The sequence below is a fragment of the Cervus canadensis genome, chromosome 31 (genome assembly GCF_019320065.1).
Source record: "Cervus canadensis isolate Bull #8, Minnesota chromosome 31, ASM1932006v1, whole genome shotgun sequence".
NCBI lineage: Eukaryota > Metazoa > Chordata > Mammalia > Artiodactyla > Cervidae > Cervus > Cervus canadensis.
The window spans coordinates 34,729,733-34,748,315 of NC_057416.1; the positions used below are offsets into that span (position 1 = coordinate 34,729,733).

The 18,583-nt window shown below is 45.2% G+C and overlaps 1 protein-coding gene and 1 long non-coding RNA gene across 3 annotated transcripts in view; one reads left to right on the plus strand and one right to left on the minus strand.

The window, feature by feature from the left end:
• KAT6A (lysine acetyltransferase 6A) overlaps positions 1 to 11,520 on the minus strand; it is a 103,436-nt gene extending 91,916 nt beyond the window's left edge. For both annotated transcript variants that reach the window (XM_043454008.1, XM_043454007.1), the window contains exons 1-2: positions 11,371 to 11,520; positions 8,000 to 8,915 (exon numbers count right to left, since the gene is read on the minus strand). In XM_043454008.1, coding sequence (XP_043309943.1) covers positions 8,000 to 8,599 — 600 coding nt within the window. In that variant the 5' untranslated portion in view covers positions 8,600 to 8,915; positions 11,371 to 11,520. The remainder of the gene's footprint in view (positions 1 to 7,999; positions 8,916 to 11,370) is intronic.
• A 176-nt stretch (positions 11,521 to 11,696) lies between these two features.
• Positions 11,697 to 18,583, plus strand: part of LOC122432244 — a 32,135-nt gene continuing 25,248 nt past the window's right edge. Inside the window, exon 1 of the long non-coding RNA XR_006266799.1 lies at positions 11,697 to 11,913. This is a non-coding gene — a long non-coding RNA (uncharacterized LOC122432244). The remainder of the gene's footprint in view (positions 11,914 to 18,583) is intronic.

The window sequence follows — 18,583 nt, forward strand, 5'->3', positions numbered from 1 at the left end:
CCCACTCCAGTATTTGTGCCTGACAAATCTCATGGACAGAGGAGCCTGGCAGGCTACAGTCCACGGGGGTTGCAAAAGAGTTAAGACAGAGCAACTGAACAACAATTACAAAATCCAGAACCAAAATACTGTGCATACATAAGACCATACACTCCTAGGCCAACCATATTTATGCCTTTGATGAAAATTACTTCACTAATTGTTAATAATAGAAAGGCTTGTCCCTCCCTTTCTATCTCAGTCTTAAATATTTCAAGTTTAAATCAACTACCCAAGGCACTCAATCATCATCTGTGACTTTCTCAAAATCAGACTTAACTGCAAGTGAACATTTTTTTCAAAATTCAAGGAGTATTTTATCTCCCAGTTTTAGGGTAGTTTAACATGTTCTCATAATATTTAGCTAAAACAGAAGAAAACTTTCTAATTCCTCTTCAGTCTCCCCCCCCCCCAAAAAAAAACCCTGTTCAACTTTCCAGAGTCTTCAAACACTGAAACAAGCAGATTTATGTATCTGTGATTTACAAAAATCAACAAAATTCTCCACACCAGGGTTCATCCTATGGTTTCCATCAAAGAAGAGATTTTTAACAATGTTATTTTATACTCTTTCCTCTCTTAAAACTATAAAGCAGTACTACAGCCTAATGAAAAAAGCACAGAACTGAGAAGGGCCTGATCGCATCACCCAGAGGTGATTAACTTGCCGTGTGGCATTAAACAAAACTCGTAAACCTCTCTGGCCCTCAGCTTCTGTTTGTGAAATAAGAATAGAATCATCCTTATCCAAGATGGCTACTGGCTCCAAGTTTTAGAAAATGCAGATGACTGTATTCTTTTTCTTCCTGAGAATTTATCTATACTTTGTAAGCATTATTTAAAATAAAAATAATGTACTTAAATAAAAACACATTTAATTAAAAATTAATATAAAACATACAAATATAAATAAATATATAAAATATATCATAGTTGAAAAATACAACTTACTCAACACGATATAGCCAGACTTATTTTTTCACAGCAGGTCCTTTTCTGTAATTGCTAGCAGTTAAAGACTATTTTGACCCAGAATGGCATTCTGCAAATCTACTCCTGTAATCTCCACGCTTAATTTCAACCCTAAACCAAACAGTGCCATGCTATGAACTGTTTCTTCACCTGTTCCCTAATGAAGCCAAAAGTATTTCTTTGGACTTGAATTTACAGAGTTATGTACAGTGCTGATGAAAGCCATCTGCTGGGAACTTTGACATTCCTGTCAAAGGAAAAACCCAGAAGAAACAGCCTAGATTTTCTTGGGAACCAGCTGCTGCTGCTGCTGCTGCTAAGTCGCTTCAGTCGTGTCCGACTCTGCGCGACCCCATAGACGGCAGCCCACCAGGCTCCTCCGTCCCTGGGATTCTCCAGGCAGGAACACTGGAGTGGGCTGCCATTCCCTCCTCCACCAGCTGCAGCTGAAGGAGCCCGAAGCCCACCCGCGCTGGAGAAGCGGAAGGTGAAGTGGCTGCAGGTTTCACTCACCTGCCGCAGACCCTGGCAGTGCCGGCTCCACCCCTGCGCAGCCAACCTGTAAACAGCTTTACTAGAATGAGGCTCACAGCCGAGTCCACACGTAACGGTTTATTTGGTTCTTTAGGAAGTTTCAAATCAGAGCATAAAAAGTATTATAAGTTTAAAAACCATTTCTCAGTTCACCAGAAAAAAAATTTTTTAGCTCTAGTTTAACCAGCAAACTTGGCACCCAGATTCAGTCCTTTCACACAGCTAAGAACCAGGTCAGTGTAATTACACTTCACCAGTATTCTAAATAGCAAGAGGAAAAAATATCTGTGGAGAGTCTTACAACTGCAAGACGCCTGGAATGACACAATATTTTTCTTCCGGATTCATAAAAGTTTCTGTTATCTGTCTGCTTCATAGTATTAACAGTCAATACAATGTAAAAAAGTGCTGGCCCGCGTGTCTGGATGAACTGAATAAAAGACTGGCAGCAGAATAAGAAAAAAGATAATATATTTGGCATACATTTATCTTCCATTTGGTGTTTTATGAGACACCATAATGAAAATTTGTATTATTAAGTAGCTATTATATAAATATACTATGCCTATAAAACTTAACCATGTAAAGTCCTTTTGAGACTTCAATAAGAAAGTGCCTGCATGTTGAAGCACTCAGAACAGTGGCCAACACATGGTCAGGCCTTAACAAATGTTACCTATTAATAGTTTCTATAAGCAACTGCTTCCAGTTCCTCTGCCTCCCGATACAGGGCAGAGAAAGAGTTAGGTCATCTCAGTCTCCACTCCCAGAGCAATCTGCTGTACCACCTGTCTTCCTTAATTTCTTCCATTTATTTCATCAGTTTATAAGCTGGCCCAAGAAACAGCAAAGTGCTAGCAACTGTGACTCAATGGTAAAGAATCCGCCTGCAATGCAGGAGACACAGGTTCAATCCCTGATCCAGGAAGATCCCCTGAAGAAGGAAATGACAACCCACTCCAGTATTCTTGCCTGGAAAACCCCATGGGCAGAGGGGCCTGGCGGGCTGCAGCCCATGAGGTCACAAAGAGTCTGACATGACTTAATGACTCAACAACGAGTGGCTGAGTGTAGAAGTTTTGATCAAAGGCTGTTTCAGTGGCTCAAGTTTTCCCTCGGTGTATCATGGACTGAACACAACCGAAGCACACAGAGCTCACCCCAGGCTAACTCGAAGACCAAAAATATCTGCGCAACTGACTGTATTTAATAAACGCTGCATTACAAACACACCTCTGCCTGAGCTGTTTTTAATTTTTTTTTAAATAAGTCTTCTGAGACAAAGTCAATTTATATTAACCAAATTTATATTTAGGGCTTCCCTGGAGACTCAGATGGTAAAGAATCTGCCTTCAATGCAGGAGACCCAGGTTCGATCCCTGGGTGGGGAAGATCCCCTGGGGAAAGGAATGGCAACCCACTCCAGTATTCCTGCCTGGAGAATTTCATGGACAGAGGAGCCTGGTGGGCTACAGTCCACTGGCTCACAGAGTCCGACATGACTGAGCGACTAACATGCACACACACACATTTATATTTAACCCACCTCAATGACTTGTTAGTAACAAATTTTTATTTCTAGCCAGCTTCTCCTCAGGACCCAGGATACTTAAGGGTCATCAAAAAATCATATAAACAGTGATGTAAGAAATGTACGATACTGTAATTACAATTAATGTTATTAACTATAATGTAAGAAAATAACGATTATTGAGATCAATCAGTTGCAAACTCGCTGACATTACAAAATCTACATTATTCATGTTGCTGTATCCTTGCCATTACTTGAAAAAAAAAAGTCAGCAACATATGGTTAGGATAATTTTCTCTAAAGCAATCCTTCTTCACTTAAAGAGTGATACAGTTGTCATTATCCTCCATTCCTTCTCCCACAGAATCAGAATTAAAACTTGCATCTTAAAGAGTTTCCCAATAATTATACTATAAAATACACTTGCTTGCATGCTCTCATAAGGATTTTAAATTGAGAACTTTTTCCACTTTTTACTACTAATTTATGTCATCTCAACTTTTCTGTAGCGTCTACACTTTCTGGTATTTGCTATGTGTGTGCATGTTTTAAGTAGACAAGCATTCTGCCAAGCAGTAAACACACTCCTGAATTTAACAGCATGGACGATTACTGTAAAGTACCATAGCAACAAAATATCTGAAAACATTACCAAGCTTACATTTATAAACAATTTTATCAGATCCACTACACTAACACATAAAATGTGAAACAATTTTATGATTAAGGCCATTTCCAAATAGCTAAATCAAAGCTCTCATTCTTAACTCTCCTAACTTGAAAATATATTTCCATTCTAATCAGCATCTATACATCAAAAATCAAAGTTCCTGTCAAAGCCTCATTTATTCTTTGCACTTAAAATGCCAAGTTCCAGTTACATAGAATAACTTGGACTCTACTGAATTTCAATATAACTTATCTTAGAAGGCTAGCAATTTATCATTTAATCTTTTGGCTCCAAGTCACTTAGCTGGGTAATGACGTAAACAATAACATTGGTTGACAGTATCTTCTCTTCCCTTCCCAACTGGAATGCTTCAGCAAAATATAATTCTGTTCCACAATACTCCACAGATTAACAGTTTCCTCATCTGGCTGATCACCACAGGAGCAGTTTTCTGCATTAGTAATATGGAACATAAAATAAAGATATTCAGGTACATTGTTCTGTGTGTAAAATGAACCCAGAAATTTGAAATGAAGGTGAAAATTATTCCTGAAAGGGAAATGGATTCTTCCAAGATTCAGTGTCCAAAGTAATTCTTTTAATGGACCATTCAAATCTCAGGTAATAATTAGCCTCACCCAGGAAAACATCTTATTCTTTCTCAAGAGATTCACAGCAGCTAACTGTTACACACATCAAAAAACAATGATTGTAAAAACTAAAAGTTATATTTTGTGAACTAAAACAACGGTGTAAAAAAAGTTATTGCCCATTTCTATGCTGTCTGCCTTAATCCCCAACAGGACCTAAATCATAAATGCACTGTTCGTGGTAGTCACCTAAACACTTACTGAATAAATAAAAGTAAATGAACAAATTTTCTTACAGTAACGTCTATTTCAAAAAAAAAAAAGGAAATCTGCAAGCAGAAGTTCTTATTTAAGCCAGTTACACATACCACCTCCGCCTATAAGCAGTTATACACATCACCTTCACCTGTAGCCCATAATTCAAGGGAAGGCAACATTCTGTCCCAAATTAAAGCACTCTATTATAGCCACGCAACAGACCCCAAACTACAAATCAGAAGACTCCAGGGCCATCTGAAATGAAAATTAATACACACAGAAAAATAACTTTAAGGGGGAAAAAAAAAAGTCACATAGACCAAACTGTTTTTTAGTTATGGATCTCAGGTATACAAAAATAAATTATTCATAATCTTTTACTTCTGCTACATTCTTACTGCTGGTTTGAAATCAAATTCAGAATCCATTCTATGACAGAAAGAGAAGAAAGGGATGCAAACAGTGAAAGGGGAGCTCGGGACATGTCCTCTCCCACGTGCCTCGCAGTTAACACCAGGAACACTCACAACTGGACCCAAGAGCACGGACAGGCGTGACACCGAACGACTCTCAGGAGGCAGCAGGCATCTCCGTGACAAACACTCTGGAGCCGGGATGCCCAAGTCCAAAACCTTGCCCTGTCTGCCACCTAACACCTCTGTGACTTGGACAAGTTACTGAAGCTCTTATGCCTCGACGTCTTCACCTGTAAAATAACAGCACCGATCTCACTGAGCCGTATGAGGATCCCATGAGTTAACCTATGTGCGGCTGTAAGGTAATGCCTGGCGCACAGTATAAACAAATCAAGTTAAACAAACTCACCATAAACTACCACACCCTAAGTTAGCACAGAAATTTCCCTCATAACATGGATAAAACTTTTCAATCACAGTATCTCCAGATTCTCCTAGTTATCAACGTGAAGACACACTTTAGTCCAAGTGTCTTCATGAAAACTCTCAAGATTTTTTGTACACAGCCATCTCACTTTCAGAGCAAAGCAAAAACTACTAGTTGCTGAAAAGTTAACATATAGCTCCTTCCAAAGGTTAACATCACAATTAAAAAAAAAAAAATTAAAAGTTAGAGCTGATACGGAGAAAAGTAAAAGGGAACTTGCTCGGGCTACTCCACAGTCCCTGTGCTTGCTCCCTCACCCACAGCCGACCAGACCAGCAGGTACGCGCACGGCAGACCCCAGGTGCGGCCCCTGCAGCTCCAAGCAGAGCGCACGGTCCCCGGCAGGCATTCAGTAACTCTCTGCTGAATTAATAATTACCTGTATTATCAAATACAACCTGGATAATTTTTTAAAGAACATCTAGGTTCATAACAGCCATCAATCAATTCCAAATGGGAACTGACTGAACAGTTTTTTACAAAAGAAGACAGTAGTTAAATACAACAAAAGGAACAAACATAATCTGTTCATAGGAGGAATAATTCCCTGCCCTGAAGTTTACTGCATTATGATTTTTAATGTGAGCTTTTCATATCTTTGGAGAAAGTCACACAGAAAACTTAACCCCTGAAAACAAGACTCCTATGAGAAAATATATAACAGATCTCATTAACCCTAACGTTGTAGATAACTACCGTAAACTGGCTTCCCAATCAGACCAGTACAAATACACAAAAATCTACTCAACAAAACTCAATTTTTCCACAGTCACTTTGCTTTACAATAGTGTAATATGTAGCCAAACAGATATTTCTAACCAAAGCAAACCAGCAGACCTCGAATGGATTAAATATTTTTTTAATGCAAAGGTCTCCAGTCTAGCAGCAAAATAAGGACTGTTGGATTACACGGTTTTCAAAAGTCCCTTTCAAAAGTACAATTTTAGGGTGTTAAGACTCAGTTTTGTCCTCAATGTACTATATCGACTACCTTTAAAAAAAAAGATATGCACAACTAACATTTCATGTATGGCTAACATTTTTAAAAATTAAAATACCTAATTCAAGCAAGAGAAATTAAAGCACTCAGGAGTTCTAACAAGAATTTATAATACCCGATTCACAGATGTGACACTGATTTCATTCTAAACTATAAAGTATTTCCCATTTCCATGCAGTAAACCTAGAGATCATCTGATAACAGTTGTTGAAATCAATTGTTCTATTTCATTTAACTTCAGCCATGGGATCAAGAAACAATTCATACAATCCTTACAACACTGAACTGAAAGAATGAAGTATTTCAGTTCCTTGTCCACCTTGAATTTTCAATACACCCTTAATGAACGCTCCGATGGTACAGAACCATGTTATGAATGGGACTGCCTATTAATTCAAGACTCCATTAGAATCATTTTAAGGGTAATAACAGTTAAGATAATGCTTCTATTTCAAAGCCCACAGGGAAAACGGAACCCTAAAATAGATCTCTAAAATTTTCATCCAAAAAAAAACTGTTCATTTTCAATTGCTATTTAAAAAAAATCTACGGGCGGGTTATTAATTCCAAGAATCTAGATCAAACCTCAAATATTTTAAAATACATTTAAAGTACATTCAATGTTATTAACTTTAGAATGTTAACATGCTGGAAACAGCCTCCGTGGGCTTCAGCAAAATGAAGATGCTGCCACTGGCGCTCACTAAGGTGTGCGACAGCCGTAAAGCACACCCGCCCCACAGAGCTGCAACTCTGGGCGCCTGGAATAAACTCACAGCTCTCACACCAGGCCAACGTGAAGAGGAGCTACTCACAACTCTGCTCACCCCGGATATCTACTTAAGGGCCAAGGTTAACTGTTAAGAAGACACTTTCAGCTGTACAAAGTAACGGCATAAAACACAGCACAGGAAGGTACCTGTGTGCACCAAGACTCCCAGCTCCCCAGAACTTCAGCGACGTGGACTACTGTATTCCTGACCCACGCAGCTACATCTGTCATGAGCAATGTTTAGGACTTTATCGCATGCAAAAAAATAACACACACCCAAAATTAGAATACAAACAGCAGAAGTAAGAATTGCTAAATCTGCTTTGCCACTGCTTTGGTCAGGATAATCAGTCTCATTCCTGGCCAGTAAGAAAACGAAGAAAGGAAGAAGACAGGTTCTTAGAGTTTCCAGCATCTGGCTGCTCAGCGACTTCAGCAGGAAGCTATTATAAAAACTTTTACATAATAGTTTTAAAGTTCTAAGTATGTTCTTTTGGGCGGAGCAATACTCTGCACTTTGAAATCTTAGGCATCAAATATGTCAAAGTATGAGAACAATCACATCTATTGAGTTCTCACCACCTAGATTTCACCAATAAAAGCCAGGCAGTGATTATCCACAAAGGGCCCTGAACGCCCAATGTAACCGCTATTGAACAGCCTAGAAATGTGGCTCTGTAGCAAGCTGTCTCCCCAGCTCCAGGAACACTGATGCGCACGCCCTTCTTACCTTATCCTTCTCATGTGGAAGCAGCGACACGGGAGGTAAGGAGGAGAGAGACTCACAACTCTCTTTCCCATCCACACTGGCTGCTTTAGTGTTGAGCCGATAAAGAGGTCCATCTTTAAGGAGTCTGCCGTGGCCAACGGCGCGTTTAATAGCCAATCGTAACTGCTGGTGAAGGCCAGAGGCAGCACCGCCTCCAAATAATGCAGACACATCCTTCTGACCTTTCAAAAAACGTTCAATGCTTTTCAGAGTTGAGCCGCCGGACTCCGCCAAGCCCTCAACTGCCCGCTTGATCAGTTTATTCCAGTCTACATTTTGTTTATTATCCAATTTTCCATGGTTTCGAGGTTTAGGAAGTGCTATTCGCCCAGGATTATCAGGATCTTTATAGGAATTGAGTCCTTTATTTGAGACCTTCAAAATTGTTCCATCCTTGACACTCAACTCCAGTTGCTCTAAAACAGTTTTACGATCCAAGCCGTGGGATGAAGACACTGCATTGCATATCCTTTCTTCTGAAGGCCGCTGTTTTTGCTTCTTCACTTTTTTGATGGCCTCCAAAATCCACTCCGTGTACAGCGGGTTGGCGAGTTTTACCATGGTGAAGGATTCTGTATATCCATAGAGTCGCTATCCTTTATCCTGATGCTGCGTAAGTTTCACACCACGGAAAACACCATTCCCGGAGGCTGGGAACCAGTTAACCATAGCATACAAGTTTTCTGGCCTCGGTCCTTTCTCCTTTCACAAAACAGGTGCCTCCCCACTTTTACTTTAGAAACCAAAACAACCTGCTATCTGAAAAGTCTTCAAACTTCCCAACAACCTTCTCAATAGCACCACATGTGGGTCTCTTCATAAAGGTGTAAGAACTCAAGAACATCTCATTCCCAGCAGAAAAATGTGCATCTTATGCCTGAAAAACAATGAAAACAAAGTCAGTTTTCTATCAAGGTCCACGTTATAAGTAAGTTATAACTGAAGCATCCTAGCCTTTAAAGCACTCCAACAGAACGTGTTCACTGAGCACCTGTAAAAGTGTGAACATGTTTCTATTATTGTTCAAAACAATCATGTGTGCAAACCATTGGGATAACAAAGAAAAGGGAAAAAAAGATGAATGATGAGGAAACAAGATGAGATGCACTATACATGACCTCAGGCTATAACTAACCGGACTGTGCTGGCTATTCTGCTCTGCACAATCTCCGCTCACCCGTCTATGAACTAAAACTCTTCCTTGACAGCTTTCCCCAACAAACTAATCAGAACTTCAACAAGTTACCTGAATTAGTAGAAAGAATCCTGCAATGAAAGTAAGAGTGAATCTTTCATCTTTCAAAATTCCAGACATTTAGACTGGATGAAAATAGTCAATAAGAAAGGCAGAAAACCACTGAGAAAATGTTTTAGCTGTTTCATCTAGTAAAAGAAACAAAATTTACACACAGCACAGTTCATATTTTAAGTACACTATTACTATAAACATTCCAAGTGGAAAGAAAATAACAATGGAAATAGTCAAGTGTGAAAAGTGTTTATAAAGAATTTTAAAATAAGCCAATTCCATTCAGATTTTAAGAATCACATGCTGTGATAGCTTCTCCTAGTAACATTCAATATATTGGAGAGAGTCCAACAACTGTCAAAGTGTTCGCAACCAATCTACGGATACAGAAACTAGAAATGAGAATGGCCCGGAAATTCCTAGGTTCAAACGTACACTTATTTACATATCAAATGTAGAGTTCAGAGGGGGGAAATATACTGCCTGCGTGTAAAGAGAAGATCTCATAATGATTCAAGACTGTTGTCCTGAAGCGAACATTAATGGAAAAAAACACACAAACATTATGCATATACACGTTGCCACTCCACGATCAAAGTCAGTAACACTTTCAAACAAAAGAACCGGGCAGATTTGCATCTTTTTAAAAATCACCAAAATAATGAACCCTATAACTCCTTTGCTTCCAAAAATAAATCTAACCTTACCTAAATGTTCTTGAGAACTCTTATAATGAGGAGCCTTTACAACATAAACAATGTCGTAAAGTGGCTCGCGCAGCAATCCTTCCTTAAAGAGTGCCACTAAACTCAAAACAAAAAGTTTAACAAGATGCTAGGAAACCGATAGTACTATTAACTCTGATAAGAAAGAAAAGGCTCGAGTAAACACTCAAACCTAAGGCAAGACTTAATTTTTAAATGAGCTCTGGCTGAAAAGCGCCCCCCCCCCCCAGGAGAGAACTAAGCTACATTTGGGTGAGAAGCGTCTCGAGAGAACAGAAATCATAGAAGCATTAGTCGGAGAAGTTCATTACTGGGGGGGACTCTGCGCTGAAAGAAAGGAGCGGCTCCAGCCCGAGTTTCGGCGGCGGGGCCCGTCCCGCACCGGCTCACCTGCCCCGCAGGTGAAAAGAGAGAATGAATGACAGCCGCTGCCTGCCTCCTGGCTCCGCACAGGGGCCCCGGGTCTGCGGCGAGCAAAGCGCCTGCAGACTTGAACTCCAACTCGGGGAAACTACCCCCTCGCTCCCGACAGTCCTCCCGGGCCTCCTTCCCCGCCACCCCCACCCCCCTCCACCCCCAGACACAGCTTCGCGCTCTCTTTTTTTAAAAGAGCGAGAAAAACTTTAAAAAACAACAACTTGGCGTTGGCACCAGCCTGCAGCTTGCTTGCAGACGCGGGGGGCCGCCCGGCGGCTCCCACCGGACGGGAACACGGAACCCAGGGACGAAGTTAACAATGAAATCACGTGAAAGAGTTGCGAGCGGCACACGTCTGCGCTCCCGGGCGCCCCGCAGCCGGGCCGGGTCCCGGCGGGAGCGGCGCGGGGCGCGGGGCGGGGTTGGGGGGCCCCGCCGGGCAGGTCGGCGCTGACAGGCGCCCGCCACCCCCCGGCCCCGGGCTGACAGCGCGCGGACCCGCCGCCGCACGTGCGCCCTCCGCACGGCCGCCTGTCAGCCCGCGCGGCGCGGCCGGGCCCGGGGTCGGGCGCAGGCACCGGGGCCGCGGGCGCCGGACGGTGGGCGCGCCCCGAGGGAGCCCCGGCCGGCCGCCCTCCCGCGCACCCGCCCGCCCGCGGCCTGGCCGCCGCCCCCTCGCGACTCCCCCGTTCCGCGGAGCCGGGCCCGGGCGCGGGGCGCGGGCCGCGGGCGCGGGGCCGCCGGGCGCCAGGCGGGCGCGAGGGGGCGGCCGCGGCGCCCCAGCCCGAGGCCTGGCGCAGAGCAGCGGGAGGCGGCGCAGGCCGCGGCGGGGCCTGCAGCGGCCACTCGGGCCCGCGCGGCGGCGGGGCGGGGCCCCCGGACGGCTCGGCCTCGGGCTCGGCGGCCGGGGGCGGCCGGGGGGGGGCCCCTCGGCTACTTACCGGGGGCGGAGAGCGCCGGGCGCCCGGGGCCCGGGGCCGGACCGCGGAGATGCCCCGAACTGACACGGCCGCCATCTTGGAGACAGTGCGCTCCGGCCGGGGGGAGGGGAGGCGGGGCGGCGGAACAGCCGCGGGGGGAGGGGAGGCGGCGCGAGGGAACGGCGGCCTGGGGGAGGGCGCGGGAACGGCTCGGGAGGGAGGCGGGCGGGAGGGGAGGAGGGGGCAGCGCGGGCGGCGGGCGGGGCGGGGGGGCGGCCGCGGAGCGGGAAGAGCTGGGCCGGGCGCCGGGGAAGGCCGGAGGGCGGGGCGGGGGCAGCAGGGAAGAGCCGGCCGCGCGGGTCACGTGGGGCCGGTACAAAAGGCCAAAGTGGGAGGCGGCGCCGCGCGCCCGGAGCCCGGGCGGCCGGGGGGCGCCCTTGCGCGGGCCGGGCCGGGCGGCTCCCCTCCCCGGGGCCGGAGCAGCCGCGGCGAGCCCCATGGCACCGCCGGGGGAGCGGAGGGCCGCGCCCGGGCGGGGAGGCTTCGGGGCGGCGCGGAAATCCGGTAGGATCCGAAGTCTTGATGGCGCCCCGTGTTTACAGCCACCGAGCCCGGCTCCTCGCCGCCTCCGCGGGCGGCCCCCCGGAGCCGGGACCGGAAAGGGGCGGAGGGCGGGGAAGCCGCCCCCCTTCATCACTGCGGTGTCCGCCCCTTCATCACTGTGGTCCCCCCCTTCATCACTGCGGTGTCCCCCCTCGTCACTTCGGTGTCCTCCCCACCCCCCGCTTCATCACTGCGGTGTCCCCCCCGCCATGTTCATCACTGCGGTGTCTCCCCCGTCCATGTTCATCACTTCGGTGTCCCCCCCTTCATCTCTTCGGTGCCCCCCCCATGTTCATTTCTTCGGTGTCCCCCCATGTTCATCACTGCGGTGCCCTCCCCTCCGTGTTCATCACTGCGGTGTCCCCCCCTTCATCACTTCGGTACTCCCCCATGTTCATCACTTCGGTACCCCCCTCCATGTTCATCACTTCAGTGCCCTCCCCTCCGTGTTCATCACTGCGGTGTCCCCCGCTTCATCACTTCGGTACTCCCCCATGTTCATCACTTCGGTACCCCCCTCCATGTTCATCACTGCGGTGTCCCCCCCATTTGTCATCACTTCGGTGCCCCCCCCAATGTTCATCACTGCGGTGTACCCCCCCCCCCGCCATGTTCATCACTTCGGTGCCTCCCACCCCCAGTGTTCATCACTTCGGTGTCCCCCGCTCGATGTTCATCACTTCGGTATCCCTTCGCAGGAAGAGGAGAGGGCGCGAGGCGGGAGGGCCGGGGCCGAAAGTTGGACGGCGCGCTGAGCCCTGCCGCCTTGACCTCACCCTCCCCTCCCCGGGGGACCTGTTGGACCGCGCAGAGCCATCTCGCTCTGCAGGGGCCGGTGTGCGCCCCGCGCGGGTCCCCTGCGCATCTCAGCCTGGAGCCTCCGTCGGGCTCCCGCCACGACTCTCTGGTCCGGTGCGCCTGGCCGTGCTCGGGCCCGCTCTCTGCCGAATCTACGGCCGAGCTGAGAACGGGGCCCTTTTCACGGCCCGTCTGTCCTCCTCTGGCCGCACGGATGTTTTCTTTGTCTGGTGTCCCGTCGGTGGCAGGGACTACTGAGTGAGACCTTTTTATTAATCTGCATTCCGGGGAAGGGCAGTGCATGACAGATGACAGACGAAATAACTCATACTTTTGTGTGGACACGTTTTCCCGCCCCCGGACCGTTTCACCGGCCAGACTGTTCTCCCCAAACATCTGGATTTATCCCAGCTTTACTATTTAAAGTCCATGCTCTGGCTCACTCCCCTAACGTTTCCTTCGTGAACTTTTGCAGTTGGATCGCTTGCCCTATCCGTGTTGCGCTTGTATGGTCTTTTATCTACGTTTTATGAGCATATTCCCAGGTATATTCTAGGATGCCTCTTTGCATCTCCAGTGGGGTAGTGTTGTACGTGCAGTTCAGAGTCCAAAAAGATGTTGCTAGTGAATGAACAGTAAGGTGGAACTGTGCTTTTGAACTGTGATGTTGGAGAAGACTCTTAAGAGTCCCTTGGACTGCAAGGAGATCCAACCAGTCCATCCTAAAGGAGATCAGTTCTCCTTCATTGGAAGGTCTGGTGTTGAAGCTGAAACTCCAGTACTTTGGCTACCTGATACAAGGAGCTGACTCATTTGAAAAGACTCTGATGCTGGGAAAGATTGAGGGCAGGAGGAGAAGGGCATGACAGAGGAGGAGATGGTTGAATGGCATCACCGACTCAATTTGGACATGGGTTTGGTTAGACTCCAGCAGTTGGTGATGGATAGGGAGGCCTGGCGTGCTACGGTTCGTGGAGTTGCAAAGAGTCAGACACAACTGAACTGAACTGAAGAGGTGGAATGTCCACCTCTACCCCCATCCAGCCCTCTCTCGTTTATGTCTCAACCTATACTTTTCTTGTCTCTATAGCTTTTCTCCATTCTATTCCTTAGCCTTATTCCTCTATACATCATAGACGGTCTAGGCCATTCAATAATAACATAAAAACTTACGTTTTCAACTCAGTATCCTACCACTGACAATTGATAACAGTAATTACAATGTGAGATTTACAGAATCACCCTTTTCTTCACCTACCACTAATCCGCATCCCCAAATGAGGAGAGAAATGTGGGGATAGAAAATAATCTATTAGGGTACTTTCCATTCTAGATGAGTTAGATAGATGAATCTCAGGAAAAATGAGAGACATTTGTAATGAAAATACACCTGTAGGCAGGAAGTGGGAGAGACTCTTTTAGAAGACTAAAACAATGCTATTTCCCAAAGAAGACAGGTAAAGTCATACTAATAGAAAATGAATGAGTGTGTGGTCTTCAGAAGAAAATAACTAAGATGGCTTTTGTTTGCTTTTGGATAATTTGGAAGAAAACTAACCACAGCCATTGTTGTGAAAGACCAGACTGGAGTTTAAGCACACAGTAGCAAGAATTTAAAACAATTTGCAACAACAAAGCACAGTTTAGCTTTTCAAACAGCTTCCATAGAGAGTCTTTGCTTTACATTTGCATAACTTAATGGCACATTCAGGCAATCTTCTCAAAAGACTGATTCAGGTCTTCATCTTTTGCATGCTAAAAAGAAAGCCACAGTATCCAAAGGATAGTTTCTCTTGGTTCAGGCTTACTCAGAATTCAGCCCTGTTGGGCTGGCAGCTCAAAGTTTGTCCCCCTTCCACATTTCACTCTAGATATCCCTGCCTTTTCAGCTTTGTCTGTTAAATACATTTTATGCAGAGTTCAGCTAAACCTCAAATTGGATGGTTGCTCTATCCTTGTTTCAACAGGAGTTTTAGTCCATTTACATTTAATATAATTACTGTGAAATGAGCCCAACTGTATGATAATTTGAACATTCTTTGGCATTGCTCTTCTTTGGAATTGGAAAGAAAACTGACCTTTTCCAGTCCTGTGGCTACTGCTGCATTCTCCAAATGTCCTTATACATTGAGTGCAGAACTTTAACAGCATCATCTTTCAGGAGTTTAAATAGCTCAGCTGGAATTCCATCACCTCCACTAACTTTGTTCATAATCATGCTTCCTAAGGCCCACTTGACTTCACACTCCAGGATGTCTGGCTCTAGGTGAGTGATCACAATCATTGTGGTCATCTGGGTCATTAGGACCTTTCTTGTATAGTTTTTCTGTGTAATCTTGCCACCTTTTCTTAATTCCTTCTGCTTCTGTTAGGTCCTTGATGTTTCTATCCTTTATCGTGTCCATCTTTGCATGAAATATTCCCTTGATATCTCTAGTTTTCTTGAAGAGATCACTAGTCTTTCCCATTCTATTGTTTTCCTCTATTTCTTTGCATTGTTGATTTAAGAAGGCCTCCTGTTCTCTGGAACTCTGCACTCAGATGGGTATATCTTTCCCTTTCTCCCTTCATGGATCACAGCCTTATTGTGAAGGGGCTTGCATAACTCAATAAAGCTATGAGCCATGCTGAAGAGACCCATCCAAGGCAGCCAGGTCACAGTGAAGAGTTCTGAGAAAACAGTCCACCGGAGGAGGAAATGGCAACCCACTCCTGTATTCTTGTCTTGAGAACCCCATGAACAGTATGAAAAAGCAAAAAGATTGACTTATTCCACTATACTATAAAGGATTATTTTTGCCACTTCCCTCCAAATGCTAAGAGCATAGAATAATATTGTTCCTCCACTTAATCCTTCCCCTTTTGTGTTCATCATTATCATGGGTTTTAATTGTGCACATATTTTAAACCACAGCTGAGATTGGGTTTTGGCAAGACTTGATCCCCTTCTGTTTTGCTGCATCTCCTACAGAACAGCCTTCCAGGTGTTCCAACTGAGAGTCTGTGTTCCCTGGAGCCCACGTGGTCACTGCAGACACTGAAATCTAATGCTGCTTTCCTCAAAACCCTGAGGTGGCAAAAACCTCCACTCTTCCCAGGGCTTAACCTTCTGGTTCAGCAAGTAAAGAATCCACCTGCAATGCAGGAGACCTGGGTTCAGTCCCTGGGTCCAGAAGATCCCCTGGAGAAGGAAATGGCAACCCACTCCAGTATTCTTGCCTGGAGAAGCCCATGGACAGAGGAGCCTGGCGGGCTACAGTCCATGGGGTCACAAAGAGTCGGACACGACTGAGCAACCGAGGACACACGACCTTCTGTCTCAGGCATCTCCCGAAACTCGAGCGAGGACTTCCCTGCTGGCCCAGTGGTTAAGACTGCATGCTTCTCATGTAGGGGGCCCATGTTCGATCCCTGGTCAGGGAAGTTGCACATGCCACAAGGTACAACCAAGAAAATAAATAAAAATAAAGATCCATGTATCTTTTAAAAAAGAGAGAGAGAAACTTGAGGGTAACCAGCAGAGACTTGGCTCAGTTATTCACTTGTCCCTTTTCACTGGAAATCTGGCCCCTCTGGTGATTCTGTCTCTCCAACCTTAATGAACTGCCACAGTTGCTGCTGGTCTCTCTGCCTCTCGGGGCCTCTTCTGTGGCGCTGTTCCCAAACTCGGACTCTGGCCTCGAATTTCCCTGAGGAACAAAGGTGCTGGAGGATGTCCCCCCACCTGTGTGTAAAGTTTCCCCTTAGTCGAGACTGGATCCTCTTAAGTCCAGTCCCTTCAGTTGCTTGCTGATGCCTTCGAATAGGGCTTTTATCCTGTATCTGCCCGCCTTGTGGTTTTCAGCTGGGTCTTTGGCCTGCTCTAAGTACCCCCACCATACTCAGAACCAGGAAAAAGTGTTAAAAATGAAAAGGTCTGTCCTTCCTTCTCCTTAGAAGAATGTCTGAACAGGCCTTTGCCTGATGTGTCAAGGTAAGTTTCCAGTTCTTCCTATGTATCAGAATCACCTGAGTACTTTTTAATAAGTAAAGATTCAAGGATTCTATTCTGGACTTACTGAATCGGAGTTTCTGAGAGTGAGACGAATTTGGCTCTGTGTTTTAAAAAACTCTGCAAGTAAGAACTTCTGCCCTGACCTTGAACAAGTATTGGAGACTGGGTTTATCCTCCCCGCCTTAAATAACTGCAAAGCCTGAAAGACTATATGAAACAATGGTTTTTAAGACATTGGACAATAGGGTAGGGCAGTGGTGACTGAAACGAGAAGTGAAGTGGAACCAGCTCACTGCCCCAGCCTACTGCACTGAGACGTGCTCAGACCTCAGCCCCAGAGCCCAGCAAGATTATTGCTCAGTTGAGGATGCAAAAATCACTGCTGAGAGAGAGCAAGGTATCTAGCTGACATTTGCAGGACAGGGAACCAGAAAGGGGAAAGATGCATCTATCTAGAACCCCAGGTGTCTGCAGGCTGTGAATGAGTATTCATCTGCACATGATTGAGAACAAATTAATTGGGGAAAAAACCACCAAAATAGAGCACGTAAAACAGAGCTCTCATATGAGTGGAAGTAGTATCTGTTTCCAGAAGCCAGAATGGAAGGCTTTCAACACCGTCAGCTTTGGGTAGAGTCCACAGGAGGGTATCATCTTAGTATTGAGGCTGTACTTACCCTTTATTGGCGGTTAGGAGAGAGATTTGTTGCAATAATGGCTGAAATACTCCCAAATTGAATGAAAACCATGAATCCACAAACTCAAGGAGTTTAATGAAGACCAAGCACAATAAACAAAACCGTAACCACACCAAGGCACATCATGCTAAAGTTACTGAGCATCAGTGGTAAAGAGAAGAATCTTAACATTTACCAGAGGAATAAAAGACACGTTATATATAAAGTGAAAGTCGCTCAGTCGTGGCCGACTCTTCGCGACCCCATGGCTGACTATACAGTCCATGGAATTCTCCAGGCCAGGATACAGGGGTGGGTAGCCTTTCCCTTCTCCAGGGTTCCCAACCCAGGGATCAAACCAAGGTCTCTCACATCACAGGCAGATTCTTTACCAGCTGAGCCACAAGGGAAGCCCACTTTATATATAAAGCTACACAGAATTACATTAGGCTTATCATTAGAAACTATATAACCAAGAAGGAGAAGAGAAATCTTTAGAATATTGAAAGAGTAAAATCGACCTGAAATTCTTCATTCAGAAAAAAAAAAGTCTCTTAGGAATGAAGGCAAAATAGCGAGTTTCTCAGACACATAAAGAAAAGGCTAAGACAGTTATCACTACTGACCTGAACGGCCAGAAATGTGGAAAACATTTCTTCAGAAAGAAGAGGAAAGGGTATATCCTTTATTAGATGGAAATGTTGGTTTGTAGAAAGATAGTACTAGAAATGAGAAATGTGTGGATAAGAATAATTTTTTAAAAAATAAATTATTTTTTAAAAAATAATTTAAAAAAAAATAAGAATAATTTAAAGGCAAATTAAAGACAATACACATGGAGCTTAAAGCAGAAGTAGAATAAAGTGGATGATGGTGTTGTCCGGGGAGATGGAAGTAGCTGTCATAGGATTTTACACTACACATACAGTAAGTGCATAATATTTGCAGGTACTGGGGTAAGCTGAAGATGCATATTATAAGTTCTAGAGCAACCACTACAAGGGATAATAATAAATCTGAGGTATAGTTACTAGTCCAATATTAGAAATAAAATGGAGTCACAAAATTATTCAGTCCAGAAAACAGGGAAAGAAGAAAAAAGGAGCAAAGAACAGAAGAGACAAATAGAAAACTGTCGCAAAAATGACAGATTTAAATTCAA